General features: G+C 51.5%; 3 protein-coding genes and 2 pseudogenes across 3 annotated transcripts; 2 read left to right on the forward strand and 3 right to left on the reverse strand.

Annotated features, from left to right (window-relative positions):
* On the forward strand, window positions 1-2,458 carry SAPIO_CDS10347 (Sulfate permease 2; the record flags this gene model as incomplete). Its single annotated transcript, XM_016783948.1, has 3 exons — window positions 1-387; window positions 478-1,869; window positions 1,937-2,458. 3 exons carry the CDS (start codon window positions 1-3, stop codon window positions 2,456-2,458), a joined length of 2,301 nt encoding a protein of 766 aa, XP_016638787.1.
* Window positions 2,459-3,455: 997 nt separating this feature from the next.
* Window positions 3,456-6,118, reverse strand: SAPIO_CDS10348 (uncharacterized protein; the record flags this gene model as incomplete). The annotated part of the gene is made up of 8 exons (XM_016783949.1): window positions 3,456-3,582; window positions 3,645-3,715; window positions 3,774-3,883; window positions 4,154-4,184; window positions 4,923-5,400; window positions 5,463-5,544; window positions 5,629-5,681; window positions 5,751-6,118. The coding sequence occupies 8 exons, from the start codon at window positions 6,116-6,118 to the stop codon at window positions 3,456-3,458; spliced, it is 1,320 nt and encodes a 439-aa protein (XP_016638788.1).
* Window positions 6,119-6,614: 496 nt separating this feature from the next.
* On the forward strand, window positions 6,615-7,924 carry SAPIO_CDS10349 (uncharacterized protein; the record flags this gene model as incomplete). The annotated part of the gene is made up of 5 exons (XM_016783950.1): window positions 6,615-6,771; window positions 6,933-7,007; window positions 7,180-7,488; window positions 7,587-7,851; window positions 7,909-7,924. 5 exons carry the CDS (start codon window positions 6,615-6,617, stop codon window positions 7,922-7,924), a joined length of 822 nt encoding a protein of 273 aa, XP_016638789.1.
* A 160-nt stretch (window positions 7,925-8,084) lies between these two features.
* Window positions 8,085-9,221, reverse strand: SAPIO_CDS10350 (annotated as a pseudogene; the record flags this gene model as incomplete).
* Window positions 9,222-10,178: 957 nt separating this feature from the next.
* On the reverse strand, window positions 10,179-10,679 carry SAPIO_CDS10351 (annotated as a pseudogene; the record flags this gene model as incomplete).
* Window positions 10,680-11,491: the final 812 nt, after the last annotated feature.

Genomic DNA, 11,491 nt, shown 5'->3' on the forward strand with positions numbered 1-11,491 from the left:
ATGTCTATCACAAGGAAGCTCGCAAAGGCCGTGGGCATCGACGTCGATGCCCACAAGGACAGAATCCCCAGTGATCTGCCCGCCGGTGCTTACATTGAACGGCCTGCCGGAACAAAGGAGTTCTTGGCCGACCACACCCCAACCCCCGGAGGCATTGGCCGATATTTCCTGTCACTCTTTCCATTCTTAACATGGATTCATCACTACAACCTCATCTGGTTGATGGGTGACTTGATTGCCGGTATCACGGTCGGTTTCGTCGTCGTCCCGCAAGGAATGGCCTACGCCCTGCTTGCCAATCTCACCCCAGAGTATGGTCTCTACACCTCCTTCGTCGGCTTCCTTCTCTACTGGGCATTTGCTACCTCGAAGGATATCACTATTGGTGTAAGTTTTAAAAGACTTTATTCTTATTTTTTTTCTCCACCCTCTCTAGTCGCCTTAGGAGAGCTCAAGCTAACTGCAGCCATCCTCTAGACTGTTGCTGTCATGTCCACCATCGTCGGTAACATCGTGAACAAGGTTCATGACGTTGATGACTCCATTCCTGCCGAAGAAATCGCCCGTTCATTGGCCCTCATCTCCGGTGCCATCTTACTCTTCATTGGCCTCACTCGCCTTGGCTTCATCGTCGAGCTCATCCCTCTCGTCGCCATCACTTCTTTCATGACTGGTGCCGCCATCAGCATTGCTTCTGGCCAGGTCCCTGCCATGATGGGTATCAAGGGTGTCAACACCCGTGATTCTACCTACCTGGTTATTATCAACACCCTGAAACATCTCCCCGACACGAAGCTCGATGCTGCCATGGGTCTTACCGCTCTCGTCATGCTCTACGCAATTCGAATTTTCTGCAACATCATGTCCAAGAGGTATCCCAACCAGCAAAAGACCTGGTTCTTCATTTCCACCCTCCGCATGGTGTTCGTCATCCTCTTGTACACCCTTATCAGCTGGCTTGCCAACCGCGGAATCAAGTCCTCCAAGGAGGCCAAATTCGCCATCCTCGGTACCGTTCCTAGCGGCTTCAAGCATGCCGGTGCGCCCAAGATGCGAACGCACACTCTTTCCCTCATCGCCAGCGAGATTCCCACCACTGTCATCGTTCTCATCATTGAGCACATTGCCATCTCGAAGTCTTTCGGTCGCGTCAATAACTACATCATCAACCCTTCCCAGGAACTCGTGGCTGTCGGTTTCACCAACCTTCTCGGACCTTTCCTCGGCGGGTACCCCGCTACCGGCTCGTTCTCGCGAACTGCTATCAAGGCCAAGGCTGGTGTACGCACTCCGTTGGCCGGTGTCTTCACCGCTGTCATCGTGCTCCTTGCTCTCTATGCTCTTACCTCCGTTTTCTTCTACATCCCTAAGTCTAGTCTTTCCGGTCTTATTATCCATGCTGTGTTGGATCTGATTACCCCGCCGGAAACCGTCTACCAATACTGGAAGACATCCCCTATTGAGTTCATCGTCTTCTTCGCTGGTGTTCTTGTCTCCATTTTCACCACCATTGAGAATGGTATCTACGTCACTGTCGGTCTTGCTGCCGCCGTTCTTCTCTGGCAGATTGCTCGTGCTCACGGAACTTTCCTCGGCCAAGTGAGGACTATCGAGGCGCCTCTCAAGAAGAGCGACCCGGATATCAAGGGCTCTTCGGATGATATTGTCCGAGATGCCTTCGCTCCCCTCGACCACTCTGACGGTGTCAACAAGGAGGCTCCCATCCACTCTCCTTACCCCGGCGTGTTTGTCTACCGGTTTGACGGTGGCTTCAATTACCTCAACTCGGCTCTTCACTTTGACACCCTCTCCCTCGAGGTCCATGAGCAGACCCGCCAGACCGAAACGAACAAGTACGAAAAGAAGGGCGTAAGTACTTCCTCATCTCTTTCAAGACATTTATCTATATCTAGCATCGTCACTAACTATCTTCAAGGACCGTCCATGGAATGATCCCGGCCCGCGCCGTGGCAAGGACTCCGACGCGCCCGACACCCGACCTATCCTCCGCTCCATTGTCCTCGACTTCTCCCCCGTAAGCTTCGTAGACTCCACTGCTCTGCAAGCCCTCATCGACGCACGAAACCAACTCGCCCGGTACGCATCTCCCGAAGAGGTGGAGTGGCATTTCGCCAACATTACCGATCGCTGGATCAAGCGCGCCCTCGTTGCCAACGGATTCGGATTCCCACACGAAGACGGCGACCAGTCATACAACGTGACACTGAACATCGCAGCCGTGTCTGAGGTGAACAGGGGCTCCAGGAATGAGAAGACTGACTTGGAGACTGGCAATGAGATCACACCTCTCGAGCCTTCTCGGTCCTCTGGATCCGAGGTAACCGCGGCTGGTACCCTCTACGGTGCCAATTGGCCCTACTTCCACGCCGACCTCCGCACCGCCGTCAAGAACGCCGTTGACAACGCCGTCAGGAAGAACAAGGCCGGATCATTGTGATTGCTTTAGTGGGGAGGCGCATTGCATTTTGTGCTGTTGTATTCTGTTTTTTCGGGCTGCACAGGGGAATTTATAAGGATATCCAGTGGAGGGGATTTCATTACCCTCCCTCGTTTTTAGCATGTTTTGATACTTCATCTCTGTTTGCTTTACTACTGCTGTTACAATTAGTAGATTGCACTCATTTCTGTTTCTTTGTCCGTATTCAGCGAGAAATCATACACTTGAGCGGATTCCATTTAATCAACACTTTTCGATTCCCTTCTCAGTGCATGTTTCCTTCCTGTCAAACTGTCGTGTGCTTCCTAAATTTTCGGTCCCTGGATCTTATCGGGCCGTGGCGTATGACTCGAGAGGTAAACCTAAACCAGGGTTTGAAATGTTATGTTGAGAGATCAGATCCACCACATGACCTATCTCCTGATAGAGACTAAATAAGTATTTTTAAATATAAACTATTAGAGGGTATACCTTCATAAACTTGATCTAAGATATAACCGGTGGTGGCGAGCATCTCTCGATTTAACGTTTCAAACCCTGGTATAGGATTAGTCAGGATTTAACCTTCGACGATGTTGCCCAAAATGGCGAAGAGTTGGTGATCCATTAAACTCTCATTTTGGGGAAGTAACTAGTACTTTAAGCCATTTGGCGGAGCCTCCAGGTATCTGCGAATCGGCAACGCGTCATAGTGGATAAACGAGGTAACCGTGACTTTCACATGCCGGGATAGGTCAAATTACGTCATTTTTCGAGGAACGAGGTGCTACCGGCATTTCGTCGCAGCTGGGACCACGTGTGAACCCCTCATTACGTTATCTCCAGCGACATCGGCAAAGTACATTCCATTCATTGAAAGAGAACAAGCAGCTCAGAGCTCGCGGCTAGCCATACTTCAGGGTTGAATTCTGGTCTCCGTAAGTTACAAAGGATAATAACGACAATGACTCTCAACACTGATCAGATTCCGAGGTGTAGGCCCTGGCTTCGGTATCGTTTATTTCTTAGCGCTTCCCGAGCTACCGGAATTGCCATTGCTGGAAGGCGGAGTATAGGTGGAACTGCCCTGCCCATTGTTGTAATAGGTGCTGCCATTGGGGTTCGAGTAGTAGTACGAGCCATTGCTATCAAAGGGAGTGGAGGATATTAGAAAGCGGCTGAGCAAATTGACTGAACGAAAGCTTACGAGTTGGAGTAGTGATAGCTGTTAGAGTTGGACGCGCTGCTGCCGTAGTCACGGGCACAGTAGTGGTTGCCCTACGAAGAGTCAGGTCCGGAGAGCATAGAAAGGGGCTAGATCTTGGCAGAGGACTACCTGGCTATTGGTGCCACTGCTCTTGTACGAGTATCCTCTGCCGCTCATTTTGAAGGCTGAAGGCTGAAGGCTGAAGGTCACGATGCTGATGGAAGTGGTGATGTTCCAGGCTAGCACGAGGCGATTGAGAGTAAGAGTTCGGTGAAGAAAGAGGGGAGAGGACGCTACGTGGCAGTGGCACCGCGAGAGAGACTAGCGCCAATTTATACCCAGAGGAGGGAAAAAGCAACGTGCCAGGCTAGGACAGAAATGGACCAGTTCTAATTGAGCATTTGGCACTGTTCGTTTCCTCAACACTTCCACGTTTGGCTGGTTTCGTGGGGTTTGGGGGGAACCAGCGTTGATCCCAATCACGAATGGCAGTAATCTCCCGTGCTCACCGCCTTTCGCACCGCGGATAATTCCGACAGACTGTTGGGGCAAGCATGTCATAACTTCGTGTATTGAGGATCCATAAAATTGATTGTTTTGTGTAAACAGCAAGCAACAGTGCGGGTGACAGCAGTGTTTATCCAGGGGAAGGGAAGACACGGACGAAGGGGCAAGAGGAAAGCGGGAAAGAAAGAAGTGAAGAAAATGAAACTCGGGCTAGCTCGAGCACGCCTAGTGGCAGGCTGTGTGCTTTTCCGCTCAGCTTTACTTTGGAAGAGGATCCCTGGGACTGAGGCCATAATAAACACGGCCCGCTAGACCAATGGACCAGCTGGAAATCTGGACACCAAGACTGGCATGCCGGGTGACGCCTGGGTCGTTGCTACAAATGGGTATGAATGGGAGTGGAAGGGGACGTTGCGAGTCAGGGAAAGAGCAAACCACACACTTCAGATGGTTGTCCTATTATCTGCTGGCGAATCCCAAACATGAGGAAGACGGAGAGATGCAGTTCCCGAACAAATGGGTTTTGTCATCTCTGGATCCCGGGTATGGACATCAACCCAACCGTCCGCCACACCGCTCATTGCTCATTGAAAACGGCTTGATGGTCAGCGCCCAGAGGACAACCACTAAGGCCAATCCCCGGATGCCATATTAGTACCCGTCTTTCCTGCTCACCCTATTCGCAAGCTCTTCCCCATTCAGGAGTCGCTTGATATTCAAATCAAGGATAGCCAAAACTCGATCGTTATACTTGGTAGATATACCACTCACGTGCGGCGTTATGATCACGTTCTTGGTACTCCAAAGCGCATGGCCCTCCGGCAATGGCTCTGGATCAGTAACATCCAAAGCTGCGCCACTAATTGTCTCCTCCTCAAGAGCCTGGATTAAGTCGTCTGTCTTGATAATAGGACCTCTGGCAATATTGGTGACAAACGCCTTCTTGCCCAAGACTTTGAATTCTTCGGCGCCGATGAGATGTTTGGTCTTAGGGGTAAGCGGAAGGGCAATGACGAGGAGGTCAAGGCCGGAAGAGAGGAAAGCGTGAAGATCCGCAGTAGACTCGCCCGAGAACCACTTCGATGGAAGGGTGCCATCTGGGTCACCGAGTCCAGGAGGATAGTAGGAAGTGTCACGGCGCGACTCTGGCGTATCACGTGGATGAAGCGTATATGCGTGAACGTCCGCTCCTAAGGCAGTCGCAACGCGGGCGGTCTGGCGGCCGATGCTTCCGTAACCTAGAATTCCTCTTGGAGCGTGTCAGAGCTGCTATCCACGAATGATTTCAGAGGCAGCCCTTTGACCACTTACACTCTACGGTTGACCGAATCCTGAACCAACCGGGCCTCTCTGTCCCACTTTCCTTGCTTCTGGAGCTCTAGATATCTAGGGACTGCAAAAAAAGAACCCGTCAGCATAGAAACGGGAACGTGGGAATTGAGATTGAGCCAAATATTCAAATCATGCCGGCACTTACGGTGATGTTGGAAAGCAAGATACGTCGAGATGACCCATTCGGATATCTGGGGCCTAAACAAGGATCAGCACCATGCTCAAGATATGCAGACTCGCCGGTGAACCGCTCTGAGGATAACATACCCGTGAACTCCATTGGCAGTGCAGAAGAGAATATCCGTCTCGGTGAAGAGGGGATGATCTAAGATGTGATTGGCGCCTGCGGACGCCAGCTGTATATAGCGGATCTTCGGGACTTGTTCCTTCGCAGGAAGAACTGACCCAGTGACGAGGATCGTCGCGTTGGCGAGCTCCTCGGCCGAAACCTCAGCTGGCGGCTTCGTGCTGCGCCACGGCACCTGATAAGCGGAGACGCTAATGCCGGGAAATTCGTCTCGAATATGCTGGAGAGACTCCTCGGTAAGGGGAAACGGAAGGAAAATGAGAATACGGTGGTCCTTGGGCTCACCCTGTGAACCGTTGGTTGATGAATTGGCAACTGGAATACGCATTGTGAGGAGCTGGAGAACAAGATGTCTGAAGGCTTGGTTATGTCAGATTCATTGTCAAAATCACGGTTGGGTCTTCTCAGGATTATATAGATGCGATTATAGGGTTGCCAGATAGAGGATGATTGGTCAGCAACCTGGATTTAATCCTTGCTCTTCTCCAGCTAATAGCGCATGTGGTGATGTGGGGCGGTCATGGCGTGCCCAATACACCTTCCAATGTCGGAATGGGGAACGTAGACTGGCGACGGCGAGAGGGTCTTAGATCCTGCATGAAATCCGTCACTTCGACTACCATTTCAATACAGAGAGAACACGGATGCTGATGGACGTCAAGATGGAATTAGATCCGAGAATTATCCGCCTTGGGCTTACGGGCTTTCTCACCGTCAAAATCGATCTCATCTCAGCTTACCCTCAACCTCCCAACTCCCTCCATTCCCCATACTAATTAATATATCCACACGTGCTGAAATCGAGAAGCACGAGGCAATTAAAAATGCCGCAGCTCAATGGGTGGGTTTTCTGGATTATTGAGTACATGTACTCGCTGCCAGAACCGCCGCCGCGGAAACGGACGAAGCCGATGGAGGTTATCTGTGTTGGGATGCCGCGTACGGGGACCGAGTCACTGCAGCATGCGCTCCTCAGACTCGGTAAGCAAAATCCCCCTCCCCGCTTCTTGTTCTATTTAGTGTAGTGTAGCCCAATGCATAGCGCTTAACCGCGACAGGGAAAGCGTCAAAGTTCCATAGTTTCGTATCACTGAGACCCAGGATAGTTCTTGGTGCTAACGCTTTCTCTATGCCGATAAAAGGCTACGACCATACCTATCATGGGTGGGATATCAACTTTGAGAGCCCTAACTACGCCCAGCAATGGGTTCGGCTCTGTAAGAAGAAGTGAGCCACTCCACTGACAATGTTAGGCCGCATCACCTATCCATGGTTCGCACATTATCGGTATGAAGTCACGAAGGTCATTTGCGGACTAACTCCCCCGCCACTCTCCTTTCCTTACATCTAGGTGGTTCCCGCCAGAAAGTGGTGACGTTAATCTCACAGCGGCCGACTTCGACGCCGTGATGGGACATTCCCTTGCCGTAGCCGATGCCCCGGCCTCTGTCTTTGCGGCCGAGCTCATTGAGGCATATCCTGACGCGAAGATCGTGCTTAACTACCGCAAGGATATCGACGCCTGGCATAAAAGCCTATCGAGCACACTTGCACGTGGTCCCAACCTCTGGGGCCTGTTCCTTCTCTCCTGTTTGGATAAGGAGTGCTTCTGGAACTGGCACTGCTACATACGATACATGTGGCCCGGTCTTTTCCGCGCTCTCGATGGCAAGGTCGAGACAGGGATGAAGCGCTGCGGTAAATGGGTCTATCGAAGTTTGTCCATCCACTTCTTCTAAAATCCCTTCCTAATCCTCCATTTCCTCTCTACACGAGCTTATAAAGTATTTCTCCAGCACACTACAGCATGATTCGAGGCATGGTCCCCAAGGAACGGCTGTTAGAGTGGTGCGTCGAAGACGGATGGGAGCCGCTTTGCGAGTTCCTCGGAAAGCCTGTGCCGGACGAGCCGTTTCCACACACCAACACGGCTGCGGGCTTCGCCGGCCAGGAAAAGAAGTTGGGCCTGCGATATGTCAAGGGCGCAACAAAGAACCTAGCTTTCATAGTTGGGGCTATTGCTGTGGGCGTCTGGGCTTTTACTCATTACGCTTACCGTTAGTAAGTGTTCTAGCAGTTGGAGTACTGATCAATCCAGTCACAACTTGCCATCCACAGCGGAGACAAGAAGTAAAAGCCATGTGTTCATTGCGGATGGCGGTCGTAGATTCTTTCTCACTTCACTCTTTGTGAATATTGCACGCAGGATGAGATGTGGATTAAGTTCTATGTCCCGCTAATCTTGCAGCCTAGCTGGTTCTATCTGTAAATCTAGCAGTGGCTTGCGGCGTGTCTTATTCTGAAAGAGCATCATAAATTGCCCGGACGTAGAGCTCGGTGTTTGCATTCCCCAAAGTGGAATTCTCCATCTTGTTCATAACATAAGTGATGGTCATCCGGCGATCCAGATCCATGATCAAAATTGATCCACCCCAGCCTCCCCAAAAACAGATTCGACCCTCGGGAATCCACGAAACCGTTTGCGGGGCTGGCAACCCAACCCCGAGGCCGAGTCGTAAAAATAGCGGGAGGATAAGGTCTTGCCCGCTGACGCGTTCCTCTAAAATCTTGTCGATCGTGCCGGGTGAGAGGTACTTGCGGCCATCCACAGTCCCGCCCAGTGACAGAATAGACCCGATACGGGCTAGTGAGCGGGCATTGCCAAATCCGTTTACTGCGCCCAGCTCGCTGGCCCGGAAGCCGGGAGTCATCGCAGCCTCGGCAGGCACGGGGGAACCGGCGACCGCTCTGGCAAGGAAGCTCTCCGGGTCCAGGGCGTCCAGTGGGATGGCCGGAGGCGGGATGATGTCGGCGGCACGAGGCCAGTCTTTCTCCTCTAACCCAAGACGAAAGTCCGCATCAAGCGGAGTGGCAATTTCATTGGCGATAAATTGTTTCAATGGGGTTCCGCTTATACGCCGCACGATCTCTCCTACCAAATGGCCCTGATTCAATAAATGATAGCCAGATTGCTCACCAGGTGTCCACCATGGTGCTTGCTTGGCGAGCCTCTCTGTCGCTTTCGGAGTATCGAATATCTCTTCGGGGGTGATAGGCTGTTCCCATGATGGCACCCCTGATGCATGACTGAGAATATGGCCAACAGTTACATTCTCCTTTCCATTCACGCCGAACTCTGGCCAGTACTTGGAGACCTTCTCGTCCGGATCAAGCAAGCCACGATCGACAAGAGTGGCAGCGGCCAGCGCAGTGACGACTTTTGAACAGGACCAGACGACAGTTATCGTATCTTGGGTCCAGGGCTGGGTCTTCGCGGGGTCAGCGTAGCCACCCCATAGGTCGATGACGTTCTTTCCATCAATGTTCACGCAAATCGAAGCCCCCAACTCTTCGCCTTGCTCAAGCCGGCTGTTGACCAAGTCACGGACTTCCTGGAATTTGGGGTCACACACACCCTCAACCCTGGCCATGTCGAATCAGGATAGATGGAGATCACTTGCTGGAACTTGCGATTTGGCCAAGGAAAGTTTGTTTGAAGGGAGATGGTGTCAGACTCGTTCGCAGAAATCGATTGTTCCAGACTAATATACCCTTCTCCTCAACTCGCTTTCCGTTCACCCCGCTCGCCCCCACAGGACCGCGGTGCCCCTGGATCTGGTTAGCGTCTGTCAGACCAGCGTTGCAGGAGCCGCTCTTTGACAAATCAACGAATCCCAAGCAGCATCATCGGTCATCTCGCGTCAACATAGTTGACTGTTTGGAGTCTGGACCGAGGCACCATTGAACCCTGACCCTCGTCGTCCTAAACTGCCGAAAAACGCACCGAAATCGACATGTCAGCCAACATCGGAACCACCGGACGTGCCCACTGTCACCTCCGGAAGGTCGGGACGAACGGATGCTGCTTTGAGCAAGGATCGGCGGCGGTTGTACGAAGCAGATAAACAAGAATAAGCTGGAGCCGTTAACATTCTGGAAATTGAGCTCGACGAGGACCCTAGAAGTGATGGGGAAAGGACGCTTCATAAACGCGAGCCAGGCAGGGGCGTTTGCTCTGCCTAACACATAACAACCCAGTGTTCACTGTCAAGTTGTGTAATTTCCACTCGAAGCAGAAGTAAAAGGAGTGGATACGTGCAGTTCCAAACACAACATTTGCTTTTTATTCTGCATCTCATCGTTCAACCATGCCCAAGGACGAACTCTGTTGCCAATTTTCTCCATCGGTCATCATACATGGTCTTCCTGGAAGATGGACTCTTTATTATTTCCCACTGGTCTGCGAATACCTAATATAATTTCTTCCGAAATCAGAAAATGCGACATCAGGCCAAGCCAAGGGTCTTTTTCAAAGTAGTGACCTAGACACGGGCATAATCTCTGTTATTATTATCCTCGATGGAATGTTACCGCGACTCTAATATGGGTCATCGCAGGGGATTATCCCAAAACTCATGGATCAACTCATCCGGCAGCGCTCGTTTGCCAGTCACCGAGGCAAATATTTTGATGGCATGAGGCGCTGAACCTCGCTCGTAGATGGCGACGCATGATCTACCCTCATTCTTGACCGCCTCTCGTAGCTCTGTAAGCACTGCGACTAGCTTCCGTAACTCTGCCTGATTCTTGGTTTCCCATTCTTCAAATCGATCCGCAACATTGGTGACTTTGACTTCGTCGAAGGTTCCGCTGGTGTGACGATCCACAATGAGCCACGGTGTTCGGCCAAACCGAAGCTGTGGTAGGTAAGTGCCAGGGCCCTTAAACTGCGTGGAAGTTTTGATCTCCGCCGCTTGCGACTGAGGCGGCAGTTGTATTTGGTTTGCGGTTTTGATGGCTTGACCCTTTGAGTGCCTGTCTTCTGCCAGGGCCTTGAGGGACAACTTGCCCACTTTTAAGGTCAGAAATTCCATGCTCATAAGACCCATGGGCTGGCCTGTCGGTTCTTCGGTACTCTCTTTCTTTGACGTCGTCTCATAGGATGCATCAACCTCGAACTGGACCACGCAGTTCAAGTTTCCAAGTTGATATCGCAAGGCTCGGTGATGTCCCGTGCAATTCGTTACTCTAGCAGGGTATTTTGTAAAAGCTCGCTCGAAATTCCGGCCCCATCCCGAGCCTTCTGATCCCCGAACAAGCTCACGAGGGTTTTTTTTTCGCAACGCTCAATAAACAAAGAGTTGTGGACCAAGAGGAGATTGATTCGGAAACTTCTTTGTCGTCGCCCGGTAGAGAAGCTAAGTAACTTTCTGAGGCTATTTCTATTGACCACGACATCCACGTCATCGAAGCAGAACTTGGGATTCGTTGAGGCTATAGCTCGGAATAACGGTCCGAATGGATATTTGGGAATACGGGCAGCATTTTGGTCCGTGAAGTAGGTCCCTTTATCCTTCGGGAGAGTCAATGGCAAGGGGACATCCTGCCATATTGGTGCAATCCCTTTTCAAGGTTAGGAAGGTGAGATATGAAAGGGAGAGCCACGAGGCCTTACCCGGAATCTGAATTCTTGCGTCTTTGCTATTTTGCCAGTTATAGCTACAAAGCAACTCACAAGCCGACGCGCTTGAGACCGCAGTGGCTAAGGGCTTGAAGTTTGTAAGATCGATGGTCTGAATGGGTTTGGGGTCCTTCCTTACGCCCTTCCACAGCCAAGCTTCGAAACGCCTGCCTGTGCGTGGACCTTTGCAGGTAAATGCGGCACCGTTCACTCGACCTTTGGTTACTTGATGCTGGTCCA

This window comes from Scedosporium apiospermum (assembly GCF_000732125.1).
Source record: "Scedosporium apiospermum strain IHEM 14462 chromosome Unknown SEQ_SAPIO_0165, whole genome shotgun sequence".
NCBI classification, from domain to species: Eukaryota; Fungi; Ascomycota; class Sordariomycetes; order Microascales; family Microascaceae; genus Scedosporium; species Scedosporium apiospermum.